Source organism: Echinops telfairi, unplaced genomic scaffold, assembly GCF_000313985.2.
Source record: "Echinops telfairi isolate 266 unplaced genomic scaffold, ASM31398v2 ScPeMD7_7468;HRSCAF=8506_0, whole genome shotgun sequence".
Lineage (NCBI taxonomy): Eukaryota > Metazoa > Chordata > Mammalia > Afrosoricida > Tenrecidae > Echinops > Echinops telfairi.
Window position 1 is genome coordinate 44,086,769 of NW_022111369.1, and position 22,550 is coordinate 44,109,318.

The 22,550-nt window shown below is 39.9% G+C and overlaps 1 protein-coding gene and 1 non-coding gene across 2 annotated transcripts; both read left to right on the plus strand.

Moving 5' to 3' along the window:
- Positions 1-248: 248 nt before the first annotated feature.
- NUP54 (nucleoporin 54) lies at positions 249-21,577 on the plus strand (the record flags this gene model as incomplete). The annotated part of the gene is made up of 12 exons (XM_045284017.1): positions 249-483; positions 3,893-3,976; positions 4,068-4,211; positions 10,144-10,370; positions 11,845-12,032; positions 13,228-13,424; positions 15,312-15,366; positions 15,769-15,862; positions 16,711-16,818; positions 19,064-19,183; positions 19,417-19,527; positions 20,959-21,577. Coding segments are annotated over 12 exons (1,692 nt in total), but the record flags the coding sequence as incomplete, so codon positions are not given.
- Positions 20,263-20,335, plus strand: TRNAK-CUU. Its single transcript has one exon. It is a non-coding gene; the product is annotated as a tRNA-Lys (tRNA).
- Positions 21,578-22,550: the final 973 nt, after the last annotated feature.

Genomic DNA, 22,550 nt, shown 5'->3' on the forward strand with positions numbered 1-22,550 from the left:
TCCCCGCCGGCGCCTGGGGCGCCCGCAGCCGGACTCGGCGAGAGTGGGGCCGGGAAGACGGGGCGCTACCCCGCGGCTGCCTGCACCCCGCGTCTCGCGGGGCGGAGCCCGGCTTCCGAGCCCTTTGGGCCCTCGCTGCTGGTCTTCACTGCGCTCCTCCTCGCCAGCTCCTGCCCCCTCGACTTCCTTAAACTATTTGGAGATTTGTCTGTGAAACCTCCTGCCGATTCATCTAATCCGTGTCTTGCTTTCTTTCTCTCTCTCCCTTTTTTTTTTTTCCTTTTAATTTCTTGTTTGTTTCTTCGCCTACACGCCTATCAGGATTTGGTGGGCTTGAGACTGCCAACTCCACCGCCAGTGGGTTTAATTTTGGGGGTTTCGGATTAACTGCTAATCCTGCAGTGAACTTTAATATTGGGAATTTCGGTGTGTCTACCACTTCGGCAACTCCGTTCAATTTTGGTAACAGTCTGGCAAGTGCAGGTAGATACTGTGGGCTGGTATGTGTAATGAGTGTTGGAAGCCGGAGTCCAAGAATAATATTTCATGGTTCCTAGCGTTTTAGTAAGATGTCCAACGAGGAAAGGAAATGTATTCCTTAACACTAAATTTTGACAAAAACGTTTGTATCAGGTTTTGACTGTTGTTAAAGGTGTGGTTCCCAGAAGTCTTTCAAATTAGAATGTTCTCTTCCAAAATTCTCATTTAACAAAATATGACTTCCCAATGATAAGTACTTGGAATAGAATATTCTTTGGAAAAGAATATATCTTCCAAATTCTTGGCTACATCTTCCAAAATATAAGCTCACCTGTCAGACCCATGTTCGTGGGGTTCTTGGACTCCTGCAGTCATTTTTCATTTCCCCCATCTTCCATTGAAATCTCATGCGATTGTCCTTGTGTTTCTAAAGAGAAACAAGTCTTATACGAACAGCAGTGGTTGCCTTCTTTTTAGGTGGAAAAGAATGGATTTCTTTGGTCAGCCCAGCAGATTAGGGTACATAATTTCTAGAAAGCACGTGATTATCAAGAGAGTCCCCAATTCTTTACTGAATTTGGGGGAGAGAAATGACCTGAGAGCAAATTTATAGTGAGATAACACCGAATTCTAGAAGTTTAGATAGTCATCTTTGCATTCTAATAGATAAGTGATGAAAATGTTTGGTAACTGCATTGCTTAAAAATTTTGGAAAATACAGACTATAATGGGTATATGTAAATTTCAAATAGGCTTGTGTTTCCTTTACCCGTAATGACTACATAGAAAAAAATCTTATTTTTCAGCTGCTCGTATATGAATTTATTGTCTATACTCTCACATTATGTCACTTAGGCCCATGCCAATTATAAGCATTTGGTAAATATTACTTATTCTCTAAAACACATTTGGGAACGCTGGCATGTTAGACATTCATGTATTACTGCCCTAGGAATACCACCTTAGCATCTGAATTGAAATCCGTTTCAAGAGCATTTGAGAATTCCAAAGATAAAATAATCTGTTATCATTGAAATATATTTGGGGTGATCACATATCTCAGTGTGTTGACTTTGCTTAAAATTGGCACTGGGCAACACATGATTTGGTTTCTGAATAAAGCCACCCAGCTGTTAATTCAACAATAATAAACAAACCTGTTGGTCTTTGCTTGATTTCATTTTCATTTGGTATCATCACTGTTGCATTTTGAGTGGGGATAATGTAATTGTTTTAACTGCATCTTTTGTATATGTTAATGAGCTTAGCCTTCACAAAGGGCTGATATAAATTCTCATGAGTTTATTTTTTATTTTGTACCCTTGTAGAGCCACTATGACTAATAAATATTCTTGGTGTTGAACAGCATGATAAGATACTATTATTTTTATATGGAGCCAAATCAGAATATATCTTATTCAGTGGACATGAGGGGTAGTGAAGGAAATTAAGAATATTGCTCAGTACTGTAGCTGATTTTTCTCAAAGAATGTATGGCTGGCAGCACTGCAATGGAACCTACAAGTAAAAAGAGTGTTTTCTTGGACCTGCATACAATGTAGGTGCTCCTATGTGTTAGTCTGGGGGTACTTTAGAGAAACAAATCCACAGAAACTCATGTATAAGAGAGAGTTTTATATAAAGGGTAAGTGTGCATCAAGAAAACATCCCAACCCAGTGCTGCCCAAGCCCACAGGTCCAACATTAACCCATATGTCCAACACCAATCCACAAAGTCCTCCTCCATCTCACAAAACAGATGCAATGATGCTGACTGCAGGAGGAAACCCGAGTCAGTGAATGTGTTAAACATCTCAGCCACAGGGGTGCTCCAGCACGCAGGGCTGCATTGGGGTAGGTCCATGCGGCTTCTCCTCAGGGATGTCTTGCAGGAAGTGAGCCTTGCCAGCTAAAGCAGGGAACTGGTGAAAGCAGCTGCACCCTGGTCTGACCATCACAAAGCAAGAGACCTGAGAACTAGAAAGGCGAGGCTGACCGAGCCATTTATCTCTCCTCCCTTCAATTAACCCCACATGTGTTTATCAACCAGGTTGGCACAATATACTAACTCATCCTGAGTGGCACAATGGGCAATTAGCAGGAAGGTTGGCAGTTCAAACCCACCTAGAGGTACCTCAGAAATAAGACCTGGCATTCTGCTTCCAAAAGATCATACATTTTACACACACACACACACACACACTCTGGACTCAGAGGCAGCCAACAATAACAGCACAGTCTGAAATTTACTCTTGGCTAATTTTCAAATCAGAATTTCATGGCTTACTGTCAGGTTTTCCTTTCTTTATTTTTACTGTATTGCTGCCTCATTGTTTTGCATACCAGAATATGAGATTCAAGTAGGAATATCAGAAAACCTTTTTGATAACTCGAGACCACTAATGGTTCAACATTTACCTTGAAAGTGTTCTAGGGACCTCATTAATGGATTTAAAACTGACCGGAGGACAGAAAAAAACACCAGAGCACTCTAGATTGGCTAGGGTTTCATCCTTATGTATCTGTCAGTTAGATAGGAAAACGTTTATTTTGTCTCCATTGCTGTCTGTACTAGTTGCCAAACTGGTTCAGTGGCCTCCTGCAGCTCTTTTCCCATCCCTGCCAGCACTTTTCCATCTGTTATTTTTCCTTCTCTCTCTTCAAGAAATGTGGTCTTGTATTGGAGTCAGTACCTTGATAGATTTTCTTTGGGGGGAAAAATGCTGCGTTTTAATGTATACTAAAAATGTGAACCAGAATTGGTATAATTCACCCAAGCTCCAATGCAATAGACCAATATCAATTTTGATTTGTTAGCACACTATTTTTCAACCATTGAATTAGTTGCTAAGAAGTAAAAAGAGATTTCATATAGAAAGTCAAAATGACATCTCTCTTAGGGGACAGATGAGAATGTATGACATTCCTAAAGTAGCATTCCCCTGCAACAGTAATCTGCTGGGATTCAAGAACTGCCATTTTCAAAAACAAGGCTTAGGCTGTTCTTTTGAATCGCACCCCTATTCAGGAAACACCCAATCTCTTTTACCCAGTAATGTTACCAGCCTGGTTCTTGCTGGCATTTGAAAAGCCCTATGTAGTCATTTTAGAGTTTATTAACGATTGTGACATTGGGCTAATTTTTCCCAGCTACTGTTAACCATCTCTTTAGTTGAAAGGTATATGCATGTGATATTTCTACTCAAAATACTTAGTTTCTTTTTTCCTCCCAGCATAGTGACTTCTTGCTAAATAGTAGAGTTTTGTTTTTAAATTGATGTTGAAAGAGAAAGGAAATATTAAGTCTATATTCTTTGGCTTTATATGTAGTGATTATAAAATATTTGAAGAAGGAATGACTTCTTGTGTATACAAAAGATTCTTCCTATTTTATATATCCTTTTCTTGTTAGGTGGGTTTGGAGGATTTGGGACCACAACCACCACAGCAGGTTCTGCATTCAGCTTTTCTGCTCCAACTAACACAGGCACTACTGGTAAGAAGCCCCCCCTAAGTCATTGCAGAAGTAAATGAGGGAGAGGCTGAGTATCTTTTTAAATTTTTCAATTCACATTTTCCATTGAAAGGGCTCTTCGGTGGTACTCAGAACAAAGGTTTCGGATTTGGTACTGGTTTTGGCACAACAACAGGAACTAGTACTGGTTTGGGGACTGGACTGGGAACTGGACTGGGATTTGGAGGATTTAATACCCAGCAGCAGCAGCAGACAAGTAAGTATGTGATGTTCTTTTGTTGTTGAGGCGCTTGTGTTGTTCCTTTCTGTGTATAAAGCACTATTTGAAATACATTGATGAATTAGATTTTCTCTTTTTCTAAAGTATTATAAAAACGATATTCCAAAGAATTCCAGATTGCCATGATTAGGCTTCTAAGGCACTTGTGTTTAGTATCATTCTAGTATCTATTTGGGGGAGGAGAAACTGCACAAAATGCAGCTCAATGGATCACGTGGACAGTGAACACCTTTGTTCCCACTGCTCATATCAGGAGCTGGCTCCATGCAGCTGCCTCAGCAGCATCTCCTCCCATTCACAGTCCTCTCCTCCCCTCAGAGCAACCCCTATTCTGTCTTGTTGCTCTGTCTTTCATGGTCACCCTAGCTCTTTAAAAAAATTTTACTTACAGTTTTATCACACAAGTATGCATCGCTCAGTAGGACTATAGTTTTGCCCTCTTAACTCCTCTTCTGTGTGTTCCTTGTAGCTTTCTCTTTCATGTCCTTCAGCTTCTCTAAATGAAAACCAAATTGCATCTTTTGTCCTGTAGAGTTGTTCGGTCAGGAGTTGGCTGATTACATTATAACCTATTCTTTTGTCTTGTGTATTTCCTTTAGGAAAAACTTGTGTCCTGTCACGCACGCACCACACACACACACACACACACACACACACACACGCGCAAGCCTGCTTTAGAGTTAGTGTTGGTTGGTTTCATTGTTAGGTACTGGTGAGTTTGCTTGGACTCTGGGCAACCTCATGTGTACTACACTGAAAGCTGCCTTGTCCTGTACCATCTTCTTGACCATTGACTGGTATGTTTGAGACCCTGCTGGCATTGTAGAGTGCCTTCCAACATCATCCAGCACATCGTACAGTGTTCTGTTGTGATCCGTAAGGTTTTCATTGGCTGGTTTTCTAAAGTATATTCTCATTACTTTCTTATTTTGTCTTAGTCTGGAAGCTCCATGAAGCCTGTCCACTATAGGAAAACATGCTGGTATTTGAAATACTTGCGTGGAATCCAGCATCATAGCAACATGCAAGACAGCACAGTACAACAAGCTGGCAGGCGGTAGGGGGTGGTGTTTCTTGAAGAGGTCCTTTTATCTGGCTATGTCTCTTTGTGACTTCAGCAGCCATTGGTGGTCATTTCCCAAATCTGTTACTTTATTAAGGTTTGCAAATGGTGCCCTTCCATTTCTTGGTTAGAATACTTCTGCAGAGAGAAACTCCATTTCATCTATCTGGATAAATCTTTCCCTTTGTTACTAGTTTTCAATATACAGGGTGAGTTCCCCAGCATAAAGGTGGTCAACTAGTTACTTTTTTTTGCCTCAAAATGTCATTTTGAACTCAACTATTCAAACTGGTATTTTTAATCCATTACAATTCATCTCCCTGTTTAAATTGTCCCATCATTGGCCAGTGTGAGTGAGCCTCTTTAGTTCTTTGACACAGCCTAGAATTAGTCTTTAATAGCTTCTTAATTAGCTGGTATTGCAGGTTGTTCTGAGATTACCTTGTAAAGTCTTCAGCTATTTTTAATTATAATTGCACTTTTCTTAGGAAAAAGGAATTTGTGTGGTGCTATTTCATTTTCAAAATGAAAGGGGTTCATTCAGTTAGGTAACAGCCATTTATTGAATGTCTACTATATGTCAGGCACTAAGAGGGGATAGGATGCTAAGCATCCGATTGTATATATTTTTTAAAATGAAAACACTGAAATAGAAACACATTAAAGTTATTATGGATTGTCGAGGAAGACCAGAGCCTAAAGGATGACTTGGGATTGGCAGGTGGTTGAAGTCAGAAAAGGGAATTCCAGGCAGAGGAGCAGCGTTGACAGAGGCATGGATGCATGGCTGGTAATCGTGACTTTGGGACTTTGGGACCCGTGACTGGATCAGCACAGCTTTAAAGTATACGTAAGCTTGGGGTGAGTGGTGAAAGTCAAGTTTAGAGAGCAAGATGCAGACTGGATCGTAAGAGGCCATACTGTGTTTTACTAGAGAATTTAAATGTTGCCCTTTAAGGAGTTCTGCCATTGTAGGATTTAGGCCAGACAGGGAAGTGATATGATTTTTAGAAGGGTCTCTGAGGGCAATAAAAGTAAAAGGTTGGGTGGTAGATTATAAGTGGGCTGCACGTGAGGCCAAAGAGACTGGTATTGAAGTTCATCTAAGCAAGAAATGGTGTAGACCTGAATTCAGGTAATGGCAGTCAGGAGTGAAGAGAAATCGAGATAAAGTGGAGATTTAAATTGTAGAATCAGTACAGCTTAGTTGACTGGAAGAATTCAGGTATCATGGTCTCCTGAATGGCATAACAGAATGAGTCCCTAGCTGCTCACCAAGATAAGAGAATATCAAAGGAAGAGCAGACAGGGGGTGAGTCTGCAGTGCCCCATAGGTAGATGTATATGTGACTATGAGATCAGGAGAAACAAACATGTAAGCCATCATAGTGTAGGTAGTATTTGAAACAGTAGATTGAGATGGCATCCTTCAGGGGGACTCAATTTCAGGGTAGAGTAGTAGAACAGAACTCTTAGAAGCATGTACATTTAAAAATAAGTTGGCACAGGAAGAGAAGCTCATCTTGTGATACGTTGCTCTACCCACTCAGACAAATAAGGTATTGACAGCAAAATAATAGGTGCCATCTTTGGAACCGCTGTCTTCCCCTAACACACACCTGCATCCATAAAGGGACTTGCACACCTCATACTGACTTGCTCCCCTCCACTGGCTAGTGCTAAACCTATCTCAGTTGCAATGCCTGTGAATCAAGAGGAAAACACGTTTGGCTTTCTATACAACTACCAGGTCTTTCTAAGCAAAACCAAAAAGATTGTTGAGTGTCAGTCAACTGTTCTTCTCTTGAGAGTCCCGACACTGCTAAGGGAACCCTCCTTGTGTAATCCAGTTCCTCTAGCACTCTGGACTTCAGTTCCCCTGGCTCATTCTTGTCCTACCTGCCTCTTCCCACTCATTTTACTCCCCCCCCCCCATGGGGCTCTTCCATTGTGCTCATGATAAACAAGCTCCAGGTCCATGATGTAAATGACAGAATCCTGTCATTTAAATGGAAGAAATTCTTGCTCCATGATTACCAAACTCCCTTCTATTCTCAGGCTCTTGAATACTCTTTCTTCCCTCTTCTTCAACTGAAACCTATACCATTCCTCAATCATTCTTTCTCTGTAACCTATGCAGGCAAATGCCAAATCACTAAGGACCCCGTTTGTTATTGTAAGGACTTTAATCTGCCAGGTCACGAAGCAATTACTTTATTTTTAACCCCTGGCTTGCTTGATGTTCTTGCTACCCAGATCTGCTGATTTTCTAGACAGTACCTGGACCAGTCACTGGAAACAGGCACCAGCACTAGCTCCTGCTGTCAATCTGAGTTATTTTAGCACCCACGTGACTGCACCCAAGCAGTCATTCCCGCCACCTTTTATTCCAAAATCACAAGTTTAAACATCCCACAATATACTCTTACTTAAACCTTTTAGCTTGTCTTTTCAACTGCTTCCGTTATCTCTTACTGTCATTGAGTTGATGCCTACTCAGAGCAGTCCTATAGGACAGGGCAGAACCCTCCCCCGGGGGGTTTCCAAGAATGTAACTTTACTGGAATAGAAAGGGCCTGTGTTTCTCCAGAGGAGCAGCTGGTGGTGTTGAACTTCAGATCTTGCAGATCATAGCCCAACAAGTAACCACTAAGCTACCAGGGCTCCCCTACATCCATTATAAAACCAAACTCACCGCCATTGAGTCAGTGCTGACTCATAGTGACCTGTATGTTTTTGAGATTGTAACTGCTTGCAGAAATAGCACCAGTTCTCCCAAGGAGTTTCTGGTGGTTTTGAACTGCAGACCAAGCAGATCACAGCCCATCATATAAACACGGCACCACTTCCATGATAACTCTTCTTAAAAAGCATCAGTATCTTTAGACCACTAGCATTTGACCACTAGCTGATGCTCTTTAGACCACTAGCTGATGCTCTTCCATCAGCTCCTTCCAATCCTCACTGCTCTCACTAAATAGCTTAGCCTTCATGTCCTTTCATTTTGGGCACTTTGGCCAGTCTGCTAAATTAACTTGCTCTTGTATGTGACACATCTGCCTGAAGGTGGGAGGTGGGCAGTAGGGTGTGGGAGTGGGGAGACAGACCCAACACAGCTCTGCTGTCTACCCAGCTGCCTAAGATCACATAGTAGACAGTGAGGGGTACATCTGTAAATTCTTGATTGCCAACCTCAGTTGGAACTGTAGTATCACCTGGTAACCCTTCAGAGTTTCTATTTTCAACTTACTTTGCTTATTTGCTACAACAATTATTTTAAGCCCTATTCTTTTCAGATATCAAACTATTTTGCTTGCGCTTCCAGCTGATGGCTTTGAGCCCTACTTCATAGAGAGAATAGAATCCTTAGTTGCAATTTTCTTGAGCTTTCCCTGACCAAAGGAGCAGTGGTGGCTGAGGGTTTACATGTTGGGCTGCTAACCACAAGGTCTGTTACAGTCTCCCACCAGTTACTCGTGGGAGAGAGACCAGACATTCTACTCTGATAACAAGTTACAGTCTCGGAAACTCACTGGGGCAGTCTATCCAGTCCTTATTAGGGCCATTATGAGTTGGAATCGATGGCATGAATTTGGGTTTTGTTTGTTTCTTCTGACAAAATCTCTTATCTACTGCCACCTCTACCGATGGAGGCTCTCAGACCTTCCAAACTGTGCTGGGCCTCCGGCCTCTTGCTTCCTAAAGACCTTGGTGCTGTAGGGTGTTTCTCCAGCCTTCCCTCTGGGCACCAATAGCTTCAGCGTCTCTTCCCAGTGGTCTTTCTCATCTATATTCTCACAACTGGAATTTTCTTTTTTACCTAAAGCAGTGACAAAAAGACATACTTCAATCTCATCGTATTTCCGCTAAGCACTATTCCCTCTTCTACAGTTCAACTGCTTGAAGTTGTTGCTTCATAAAAGAGTGAGGTCTTGTTACCTCTGGGTGCTCACTGTGAACCCTGTGTATAACTGAATTGGAACGAGCGCTTACTAATTTGGCATCAGTTTTATCAAATAGTTTAGGATCATTAATCATCTGATAAGCACTATTTTTCAATTATAGAAAATTGTAACACATTAAAGTAGAATTGTAAAGTGAACCCCTATTTATGCCCACCAACTAGATTCAACAAAAGGCGAGATTTGCTACATCTACTTTACCTCCTTTTTCCTTCGTGTTTTTTATTGTTGTTGTTGTCATCTCACCCTTACTTTATTTATGTTTCCTTAGAAAATGTGGGCATTATTGCACTGAATAATTAATGAGTTGCTTCTATTATACTTTCAATCTAATTTTGGGAAGGAAATGTTGATTTCCATTGGTTTGTCCATATCATGATTTTTAAAAGGTCTATATTCTTTTGCACATTATACCTCCTAAATTTCTTCTTGGTGTAGCGCATTCCACACTTTCCCCATTGTTCACCACCCCCCCACCCCACCCCCCATGAATGGTTGAAGAGATGGGGTCAATTGTCTTGTGAAAAGTCCTTCATTCTGTATTTGTCTGTTTGCTTCTTTCTTGTATCATTTACCTTTTAGGCCGTGTGTTTGTGATAAATTGGAAATTGCTACAGATATTTTTTGCAAGAGTCTTGTGGGGGGTGGTGCACGTGTTGAATGGCGGTGATGCCAGGAGTGAGCAGTAGGGTTTGGTAGAGCTCTCTGAAAAGTTCATCATCCATCATCCTTTCTCCTGCCAGCCCACAGCTGCAGAGTCTCTTGTCTAAGGTAACATACTCACAGGTTCACAAAAATCAGACCATTATTCTGCCTGTCACACCTAGGATCTGACTTGATTACGTTTGTCTTTTGAGAGACTAACTTTCTGGGTACTTTTTAGCACTAGGTGGTCTCTTCAGTCAGCCTGCACAAGCTCCAGCCCAGTCCAACCATCTGATACATACAGCAAGTGCTCTCTCTGCTCCAACCCTACTGGGAGATGAAAGAGATGCCATTTTGGCAAAATGGAATCAGCTGCAGGCCTTTTGGGGGACAGGAAAAGGATATTTTAACAATAACAATGCACCAGTGGAATTCACCCAAGAAAATCCCTTTTGCCGATTTAAGGTATGGTGCTGCTCTTAATCTTGTTTTGAAGAATGATGTGTGAGAGAAAATATAGTTGCATTAAAATAGTACCAGGGAGTTGGCTGCCTGGCCCTTCAGTACCCCTTGAATGTGGTAGTTATTCTTTGGTTTAAAGGGGGGAAAAAGAAATTATAACATTGAAATGGTTTCGTATGTTTGTAATGTTTGTATATTGAAGATGACCAGCATGTGACCTCAGGAAGGTGTGTGTAAACTACACCTTAAATATGACTGAGAAAGAAATAATGACAGAGGATAACAGGGACCTTTAAAGGGAGACCCAAAGCTGGAGTTTAATGAAATTCCACTAGCATTGCCCAGGAAATGCACTCTAATCAACAAATGGTTATTCTGCAGAGATCAGGTATAAGTATATGGGAACTGCATACAAAGCCCTTGAAACAATGTAAGCCTATTTTCTTTGCTGATTCCTTGCCTCCCAAACAAATTTGACTTCCTAGTCAATCTCATTAGTGTCAGCTTGGCCTTAACAAGTTAATGAGTTGGAATTCCAGTTTAAAATTTCAGCTGCTTATGAGTTGTGTTGGTTTATGTCAGTCTCTGGAGCATAATCAACATGTACCTACCTGATCCTGTCTGTGAAGCTGAAAGGCTGAGGATCAGATTGGTGAACGTGGTTAACTAACAGCGTGGCCAGCTGCACAGAACATCTCTTTAGCAGTCTAACGGCAATGCACAGTATATCTTTTGAGTGCATACAGTTGACGTTAATATTTTTTTGTTTGTGACTATAAAATAAGTCATAAACTGACTATAACACCTTAAATGTTCTTTTTAAAAAATTAAGGTGTAACAATAAACGTGCACAATGTACACTAATATAATGAGTTAAAAAATTTTAAGTTGCACATAACTGGTGATAAGGGATAAAAGGCTTCAGAAGTTATTCTTTCATATATATAGTTGGCCATTTTTAATATTACATAAATTTATTTATTATATATTCAAGATAAATATATATAAAACTAACTAGTTCCATCAAGTTTTGTATAACATGAAATTATAAAGTCATTATACATTCTCATAGCATTTGTAAGATCTGATATTAGTGTACCTTAAGAATATTTATAAAGGCTTATTTATATATCTAAAATTTCCCTGAGTCAGATATATGGTGGAAGAAATTACATTTTAACTGGAAACCCACTAGTCTATGACGTTTACAGTCCTTATTATAATGATACACAGAGTTGTCTCAACAGTGTTAGCACCCAACAATAATATAGGTGAACATTACTTCAGTTACTTTAGTTCCTGTAGGAGAGGAAATACTGATTTCCCTGTTTGTGGTCTCCCCAAGTCAAGTCGGTTATGATTGTGTGACCTCCTAGGGCATCGTTATTCCGTCTCGGAAGCGGTTTTACCAGACATTACGTGCTTGATTAAATTCACTCTGTATTGTTGGTGTTTCAGTATGTTATGTCCTCCGCAGGCAGTCGGTTACAGTTGTATGCCCAGTAACAAAGATGAAGACGGCCTGGTGGTTTTAGTTTTCAGCAAGAGAGAAGCAGACATCCGAAGCCAGCAGCAGCAGTTGGTGGAAGCATTGCATAAAGTTGTAGGAGGAAACCAGACCCTGGCTGTGAATGTGGAGGGAATTAAAGCATTGCCTGATGATCAGTAAGTCAAGATGGAGTATGTTACTGCTTTTTGTGTGCCTTAGTCCATTGAGAAACCATGATTAGTGCTTTCGTTGCTGAAGCAAAATAAAATCTCAGCTGAATATGTTCTCACTGAGCTAGTGGTTATTATATTTATATATACACAAACCTTCATTTAAAAGCGCCCCCCCCTAATTTTAGGTTTCTTAACTTATATGCTAGTAATTGTTTGGATTTTCTTTTTAACTTCAGACCAGGAGCAAACATTTACCATGGCTGTGTACAAATAAAGGGCCCCAAAGATGATATTGGAATGTTTTAGGAGTCAAATCATTAATTCCTATTCAACTTCATTCATGGATAAATTGAATTGGTCTACTTCCCTTGCTTGTGTATAATTTCTTAGTATTTGAGGGTGCTTATATTAGAAGAATTATTAATGAGATATAGTCATTGAAATCAGATTTTACTTGGTCTTCACTTTGATCCAGCAGCATGTGGGCTGTAGCAGTCTCTGGAGTCCTGGTGGCACAGTGGTGAAGTACTTGACTGCCAACCAAAATGTTGCCCATCAGGTCGCTCAGTGGAAGAAAGACGTGGCAAATTGCTCCTTTAAAGATTACAGGCTTGGAAACCCTCCAGGCGGTTCTCATCTCACCCACATGGTTGATAGGCGTTGGAATCAGTGTGAAAGCAACAGACTTGGCTTTTGGTTTGGTTAACACTGCGGTTCTCTATCTGTGGGTCACGACCCCTTGAACGACCCTTTCTCAGGGGTTGCCCGATTCATAACAGAAAAATTACAGTTATGAAGTAGCAACAAAAATAATTTTATGATTGGGGGTCACCACCACATGAGGAGCTGTATGAAAGGGTCATGGCACTGGAAAGGTTGAGAACCACTGGGTTATTTAACAGAATCCTCAAAGTAATCTTTGATTCTGGAAAAAATGAAAAACATTTGAGTATAACTTTGTAGTTAAGCAAGCACTTTTACAAATAATTTATTTGCCTATTTCAACTATCATTTAAGTTGATTTATAAGAAAACATTGTGTTTTTTATCCAAGATTTTAGCAGAAACATTTTAATTTTCTTCACCTGAAATAGTCATTTCTGAAATCAACTCTGCACCATTATAAAATAATCATTTTTGTTGATGTTTGTGGCTTTGAGTTATGTGCTTAATTCCCTGTAACTTGGATATGTTTCCAGGACAGAAGTTGTCATATATGTTGTTGAACGTTCTCCGAATGGTACTTCCAGGAGGGTTCCAGCGACCCCTCTCTATGCCCGTTTTGAACAGGCTGACATCAAACCACAGCTGCAGCAACTTGGAGTGATCCTGTGTGTGCCTCGGACAGAGCTCTCTCCTGCACAGCTCAAACAGCTCTTACAGAACCCCCCTGCTGGTACGGTTCTAGTGTCACCGCATTAAGAAATGTAAAGATTTACTAATCATCTACTTGGTGAAGTGTTGGTTATCAGTTAATAAAACCAATGTCAGCCTATTTGGAACATAGCTTTGGTTATTTTTATTGTATTCACAAATTCATTCAATTTTACTATAGAATATGGTTGGTAGAAATTTTAGAAAAAGATAAAAGAGAAAGCATTCTTAGATTTTCAATCTATTTTTCTAGTTTATCTCATTTTAATCGAGTGTTTAAATAAAACTTGAATGCGCGTCGCATTGTATACGTGATTCGAGATGGCAGCAGCAGATCAACTGTGTGGTAGACCTCCACTAGCTCTCCTCGTGTGTCCAAGAAGAACAGTTTGTGGTGTTCTATTTATCCTTTATCTGAGACCTAAGATAGAAACGTGTGTACATTTGTGTTCCACCGCTTGCCTGTCAGTGTCATTTTAGGCGGCTTGTGTGTTGCTGTGATGCTGGAAGCCGTTTCACTGGCATGTTAACTATCAGCAGGCGCCCAGAGTGAACAGGCTTCAGCACAGCTTCCGGACTAAGAACAAACTAAAGTGGCTGCAGTCATGGGCTTCAACATAGCAATTCTGAGGATGTCGTAGGACTGGGCAGTGTTTCATTTTGTTGTACACTGTGAGTTGGAACTGAGACAGCATCAGACAGCAACAACAGCACGCTCATGTTGTGTGCCATTGAGTAAATCCAACATAGAGGGGCCGGAAAAGACAGGGTTTCCTAGTCCATTCTCTGTAGAGGAGCACATTGCCAGGGCTTTTCCCCCTTAGGAGCAGCTGGTCAGTTCCTGTTTGGTTCGCAGCCCATCTCCTAACCATTGCACCACCAGATTCCTTAGATGGGGGCTTCAAAAGCGTGTGGGGAAAGCCTTGTCATCTTTCTGCTCTGTTCTCCCATGGACTGCCATGTCCCCTTGTGTATACATGCAGGTTTGACATGTATTGTCCCTTTTCACTCTAACAGTACAAAGGACTGCACAAAGCTCATGAAAAAGCGGAGTTCAGAGATTATAGAATGCTTTTTTGAAGCCTGCTTATACTTCTTTGTGCTTCCATGTCACTAGATGGAAGTAAACCTTGCGTAATAAAAAATAAAAACCTTGCGTAATAATAAAAAAAAAAAGTCCATGGTATTGACAAGGTTTCTAGCTTTTTACTATTACATGCTATCCGGTTAACATCGTTTTATGACTTCTATCTTAGAACACATGGGTATGTTGCTCTTCAGAATAGCCCTGCGGTAATGAAATTATCAGACTATGAATACTTTATTGTTAAATATTGCCAAATTGCTCTCCACAGAAAGTGCTACCAATTTATATTCATACCAGCATGTATGCGAGAACTTGTTTTACTGCATTTTCATCAATAATGGTGATTACTACTAGACTTTTTAAGTCATGCCATTCTTAGGTCAAGAAATTATTACTTATTTTACTATGCATTTTCCTGATAACTAGTGAAGTGTGGAGCCTATTTTCATGTTTGTTAGCCTGTTTGTATTTTTTGGTACCCTTTGCCCATTTTTCTCCTGTTCGAGTGTTTGTCTTTTCTTAATTGGTATATAGGAACTCTTGTTACAACCTGGAGGTTCCTCTATTAGCCTACAGGTCCTTTCAACCAGTACTTTGTTTGGCTTTATTCAATCTAAAACAAAGTTTATTTCTACCTTTTCTAGGATATCATATAGTTGGAACTGTACACTACCTAGCTTTACTAGAAGGACAGAGGAACTCTGACAGTGGTCCTCTTTTATTACGGCTTCTGAGAGTTTTTGTCTTGCTTTAGGAAGTCCTTTTCCATGCAAATATAAATAAGAAAAGTAATGTTTTTAACATATTTCTTTTTTATGATAGGAGTTGACCCTATTATATGGGAACAAGCCAAGGTGGATAACCCTGATTCAGAAAAGTAAGTAGATCTTGATCTCGTAGCAATGTGTTTGAGACTAGGAAAGCAAGCAAACGTGATTCATGAGGTCTTATATATAAAGCTAGTTGATACTCATTTCATTCTTTTTAGAAATGTTGAGTGTGGTAAGGCCACATACTGTGGTGAAAACATTGCTGGAGATACAGTCCGTAACTGCATTTGTAACAACGTAGTTTTTCTTGCTGAGCGTATTTCTTCATCTGTACAATAGGAAAAGTTGAATAAAGTCTCATAGTATAACACTGCTGATTTCGAGGTCATCCATGTGCTTTAGGATCCTTGAAATTTAATGTGAATTTGTACAATATTACTATTTATAAAAATCTTCACACATTTTTTAATAGGCTTGGGATCTGAAATTAACCATTTGCATTTCTTCAGATTAATCCCTGTACCAATGGTGGGTTTCAAAGAGCTGCTGAGAAGACTGAAGGTTCAGGAGCAGATGACAAAGCAGCATCAGACCAGACTAGATGTAAGCCTTTATTTAGCTTTCCAGCCTCGGGGCCTGGGAGGAGTTAGAAATATTTAGGCGTTTGATTCTTTTTTTTTTTTAATCATTGTATTGGGGGCTCGTACAACTCTTATCACAATCCATCCATCCATCCATTGTGTCAAGAACATTTGTACATTTGTTGTCATCATCATTCTCAAAACCTTTGTTTTCTGCTTGAGCCCTTGGTATAGGCATTTGATTGTCTTTGCCATGTATGTGTACTACTGGTTTTTGCCTTATGGGAAAACAATATAGCGTGCATTGCAAATCTGAAATTATAGTCTTCAACGGCGGCCTTCTTTTGGGAAAGCCCCTCAAATCACAAGTCAGATTTGCTTCATTCTAATAGTGAATTTAGAATTAATATTACTGACTTTGCTAATTACTGTAAATACTCGTGTATAAGCCGAGTTTTCCAGCACATTTTTATGTAGTTTTTGTGGTAAAATTCGGTGCCTCTGCAGATAATTGGGTCAGCTTATACTCGAATATATATGGTACTTAGACTTTTATCTTAGTTTCAATAATAGAGTGCATGAGCTATTTTTTTATTAAACACTTATTTATGGAGCCTTATGAATACAAAAGTGGGTTTGGGTGGTATAGAGATCTGTGATCCCTTAGCTGCAAAATGAAAGACTGGCAGTTTGGACCCATCCTTGGCCTGGCAAACTGCTGGGGTGAAAAGCAGAGTCAAGAAAATCACGTGGGGCTGCTATGTATCAGAATTGACTCAGTAACACTGACCACCGTCAGAATTAGAGAAGCTGTGCTTGTGTAGAGGCATACCTGACAAATAGTTACAATCTTTCTGATGCTTTTAACAGATTATATCGGAAGATATTAGTGAGTTACAGAAAAATCAAACTACAACTGTGGCCAAAATTGCACAGTACAAGAGGAAACTCATGGATCTTTCCCATAGAACTTTACAGGTAATCATTCTGGATTTGTTTCCCTCTCAAGGTTTATTTTGAAAAGTTTTCAATATAGAAAGGTTAACATTTTCACACATGAGACTTTCTATTTTCTCTTTTTGTTTTGTTTTGAGGTCATTTCTATCCCATGAAAGTAAATTGCAAACATTGTGACACTTCATGATTGTGTAATATCTGCAACTAGTTCATTTTCTTATTTCTTGTTGCCTTTGTAAGTCTTTTTTTCAAAATTGATATTCTAACCAAGGTCCCCTGGTTTTATTTTTATATTGGTTTTATGTTTGTATCTTATTTTTAAATCTACAAGTGCCCAGTCCCTTAACTTTTTTTCTTTTTTTAGTTACTTGCCTTTTCAAGAGCCTGGGGCAGTTTTCAATGTCCCCTTTTGGATTAGAGGTACAATAGATTCAGATGATAATGGTTCTGGCTTCCTAGGTGGTGATGTATTTCACCTTGTGTCATATCAATAGGCACATAATTTTAGGATTTTCCACTATTGGGTTCTGTGAAAATGTTGGAGGGCAGCCTCTGATCTCTCTTCCCTTCATGAAGGGAAAGCAAGAGAATAAATAGTCCCTTAGCCCTTGGCGGAGTCTTATGACGCTGAGGTCAGATAAGCCTCCACCTTCTTTTCTCCTTGATCACCCACCTTAAACACTAACAGTCCCTCCTCAGTTACTCACTTCCCTGATGGGTTTGTTAATTCGTTGCAATGTTCACTGGACTCACAGACAATACTCATGATTATCAGTTTACTAGGAAGTTAACAGTTCACAATTTAGGTTCAGAAATACTCAAGATAGTTTTTCTTGTCAGGAGGGCCTTATTCTGGGCCTGGACTCATCAGCTATTGGATTCTGCCCTCTGCCCTGCTCTGCCCTGCTTGGGCAAGCTTTACGAAGATTCTTTTGTGCTGCAGACAATTACCTCAAAGGGCACACATTTAAACATCTCTGATTCAGTGGGTGGCAGCAGAAAAGTCCTCTCAGTATAAACTTGTTGTAGAATCATTACTTTCTTTTTGGGGGGGGGGGAGGGATGGTCCAATAACAGAAGTGGCTTCCAAGGGTCTCTGCTGGGCCAGTTCAAGACAGAGTGTAGCTCAGGTTGTGGGAGCCTTTTTGTGGCGTCCAAAGGAATAACCTCAATAGAATCTTTTATCCAAGGACAATCTTGGGGGCAAGGGGAGGCGTACATGAAGATATTTTAAGAAAATTGAAACCTATCGGTGACAAAAAGACTAGGAAATTTACACCAAGGAATTGTTTTCTGTCACCTACTCGTTCTTCAAGGTAGTAAATGTACTACAAGAACTTCACTGGGAAACCTTACCTCATACACCCGATAGCCCCAATGTTGCCCCTTCAAACATCATTTTGTTCCCCAAACTGAAAGAACATTTCAAAGGACTTAATTTGAGTCCCTCGAGGATGCCAGTATGACTAGTTTGACGTGGTGTAAATTGAAGAACGGAGACTTTTTCAGGGAGGGTTAGAAGTCTGCAGGGTAAACTTTGATCAGGATATGCTGAGAATCAGTAGCTTCCCATTTTTACCATTTTAATAAAGGTTTCAGTGATTCTCTAGTGCTTATTCACTTAGCCTCCTATTTATGAAAAACTGATAGGACCATCAGTAAAAGTAGAGAGGGACTTCACACTAGGTTTCTACCCAGGGTAAAAACAGGTTTCAAACCTGTCTGGAGCCCTGGTGGCAGGCATGGTGGTTACATGGACTGTGATCAGAAAGGTTGGCAGTTTGAAATCACCAAGCCTTCCTTGGGAGGAAAGTACAGACGAGCGCACAGCAGTGTGTGAACACTGGGAGAATCTGTGTGTCTACAGGTGGTCAAATTGAAATGTTTTTCAACTAGCACACATTGCTTTTCTCATGTGGAAAAGTTGACGAGAACTTTAATAACGAAAACTAAAGCCTGTGTGTAGACAGAAAAAACACTTGATTTTGAAAAGCTGTCAGTGTGTAAAGCTGGTATTACTGGTATTATGCTGTCTATTTCTGGAACTTGATTTTAAAGCTATGCAAATAAGTTTTTAAAAGGTTAAGTATAAATCAGTGAACATGTGAGATAACTTGCCCAGTTAAAATCGAAAAACATAATTCAGATGTTGAACTGTTAAGCCCTTCTATATTTGTTAATGTAAAAGTTAATTTCTTTCAGTGGCTGATAGTAAAAAAAAAAACCCATCTTGCATAATTGATAGTGCTGGATTTTCTTTGCATAGGTTCTAATTAAGCAGGAAATTCAGCGGAAGAGTGGCTATGCCATCCAGGCAGATGAAGAGCAGTTGAGAGTTCAACTAGATACAATTCAGTGTGAACTAAATGCCCCTACACAGTTCAAGGTAAGCACTTAGTAAGACCATGAAACCGGATTTTGTTTTATAGGGACTTGCAGAAAAATTAAGTAGCTTCTTCACACCAAAAAATCCGTTTTTCTAATGGTTTTATTATGTGTTCTCTTTCATCAAAATTTTCTTCGTAAACTTATGATTTCAGCTTATCTTTTTCATAAAACGTGATGTTGGAGAACTCTGTTGGGCATTGCTGTTGTAGTCTAACTCAGGCTTGTTTCTAGGGGCGACTAAATGAATTGATGTCCCAAATCCGTATGCAGAATCACTTTGGACAAGTCAGATCAGAGGAAAGGTATCACATAGATGCAGATCTGCTACGAGAAATCAAGCAGGTAACTGTTGATCTGGGCATGTGTGGTGAAAGGTGAAGTCACCAAAGTGCTCAGGACTCTTGCAGTGTAGCCCTGGAGCTGCTGCAGCAACAGCGGGAAATGCACAAGTCTCAGTCCAACCTCCGACTGGCAACTGCATTTTGTTAGGGTTTGTAGGCAGATTGAATCTTGAGAACCAATTGTTAGAGCTCCCACCTTCCCATTCTGTGTGCAAACAGCCTGGGGCACTCATCACTCTGTCCTCAGGGTTGCCGACCTTGATCTCTAAGGCTGCTTTGGATGAGCAGGGTTAGGAAGCACTCCTTGAGTTTATGTAACTGCTTTAAGAGAAAGCAGCCCAACCACTGAGATGTCTTAAGAAATAAGTGAAGATAGTAAATTCTGTGGAACGGACTAGGTCTGGTTGTTGGCCTTGCCCTGGGAATTTTGTTAAGGTGCCGTAGAGTTGACTTTCGAAGCCTAGTGGCCCCATATGGCAGAGTATAACTGCCCACAAGGTATTCTAGGCCATATAATCAGGTCTTTCTCCAGAAAAGTTGATCAGTGGGTTCAGACTGCCAAACTCGGGTTTATAAATGTTATCTTACTATGCACTTTCGAGTGGATATTATTGCTTAATGTATTATAAAACAAATTTGGCCTCTAGGTTCTTGGAAAGCATGCATATGCTCATAATACTCCATTTTAAGTGTTTTCCGTAATAGTACCCCCCAAATCAGCAAATGGCAATAAAGAGCTATATTAGCTCAGTCGGTAGAGCATGAGACTCTTAATCTCAGGGTTGTGGGTTTGAGCCCCACGTTGGGCGCTGTTAAAATAAGAGCTATACTAAAAGTGTTTTTGTGTGAAAGCTGCAATGAATTTGAAAGTAATATGAACACCTACCTTTTTAAAATAATGACAAGTCATATGTGGTTTTGAGATTGGATCTTAGCTCACTACCTACTAGTGTGTGACCTTGGCGTAGTTACTTATGTCTCAGGTTCCCTTATCTGTAAATTTGAGGTGAGACCCCAGAGGGGGCTCCGAGGGTCTTGATGAGTTAACACCTGTGAAGCTTCTGAAACTGCTCCATCACGTTAAGACTGTTGTTAAAACTGTAGTTCCCATCTGTATTTCTCTACCTCTTTCAGCTCTTATTAGGATCGGTGAAGGCAATGATGTTCTAAAACACTTGGGGGCGGGGGGGTACCTGCCTCTTTTGGAAAACTTGTGAATATATTGCTCACTATGTATTTGCTCTCTTTAGACCATGTCTTTTACTGTGGGTCATCTAAACTTTTATTAGCAAAAGACAGTATAAACATCTTTATAGGGAGCTGCATTACTAGATAGATGCTGTATTGCTAAAATAAATAAGTGGAAAAAGTTTTTCCTGTGGGTCGCTTCCAGTTGCACACACCATGATCTTTTTCCTTGAATCTCTTCTAGCATTTGAAACAGCAGCAGGAAGGTCTAAGCCACCTGATTAGCATCATAAAAGATGATCTAGAAGATATAAAGCTGGTGGAACATGGATTGAATGAAACCATCCACATCAGAGGTGGCGTCTTCAGTTGACATTTACCACCCGGGCTCGAGGTTGGTGAGCTGCATCCCTGACTGCACCAGGCCCTCCCTCGAGAACTTATTAGATGGAGAAGGAGAAAAGAAATGGAAAAAACCTACCCTCTCCTGGCTTGGTTACTGACAGATTATTGTTCATTGTGTCTGAAATAACATGTCACCTCAGTTTTTCAAAGCTAGCCTTTGAAAGGTTTATGCCTAAAGCTGTATTTACTTTAAAAAGAGAAGTACACATTGACCAAAAGTATATGTATTATTGTACATTGTTACAACAGCATCGTACTTTGAAAACAATCGGTATTTAGAGGTGATTCTCCCTTGAGCCTGTACTCTGCTTTCTACAACAAGTATGAAATGTCTACTTTGCACATACAAAATAAACTGTATAATGACTTGGCTGCTGGAGTTTGGGACTTCAGAATGTAAGTGTACATCTGTTTTTATATTTGTGGGAAGAGTAAAGAAAATCTTTAAGAATCTCAAAGATTAATGTGGTTTTCTTTTCATTCTATAAAGATGTGAAAATATATTTTTGTATTTTACTTATTTGGAACTTATATAAAAAAAAAACTCATTTTTGCAACTTTTTTGTTTTTAAACTTTATTTCTAAAAAAGATGAAAGCATATAAATTCTTGATTTTATAATTACTTTTATATACTTCTGTCTGTTGTTTTGCTTGTCTTTTGCAGAATAACTATCTTACACCTACATAAGTGTTAAGTTGTAATCACAATTCAGTGATTTTAAGTCAGATTTTTTTCCCTCCCTGAAACTTTTGTCAATGGCAATATATTTTGACTAGAGTATGACAAAAAGAAAACCCTTTCAGATATGTAAGATAAGGAATTTTCAAATGTATCATTGTATCTGAAAAGACTAGAAAATCTAAATTATGGAACATTCTTTAACCACCAGATCATTTTCAACAGTTTTTGTTATATGAACTGCACACGCTACATGTCGGTTCCTTTGGAAGTACTTTACTGCTATTTGACGCGTGATGTGTGATCCACAGTATTTTCAGAGTCCCATCTTAGGAGCCCACTACAATTAGCAGAGTCTGAGAATCATAAAACATAAAACAAAGCTAGAAGTTTGTGCCCACTTTAACTAGGTTTATGGCATGCAAGTGTTAAAGGACTTATTGTACTGCCCCCTTCATCTTCTTTTCCTACCCGCTGTTGCATTTCAACATTGAAAAAGGAAGTACTCTTTCTTGGTTCATCTTCTGGCTTTGACCCAGATAATAGCAGTTTCCATCCTTGTCCAGGCAGCTGAACCCAGAAAGAGGTGTTTCTTTGCCTTTGTAGGAGGCAGAGTTGTTGATCTAATGGATGAGACTTACTCACTGGGCCACATTCTCCGGTTGGCAGATCGTTAATGGTACATGTCACAGTCACTCCTTTATTGTATTCTGATATTGTCAGGTCTTTGTACTTACCAATCCTATGATAC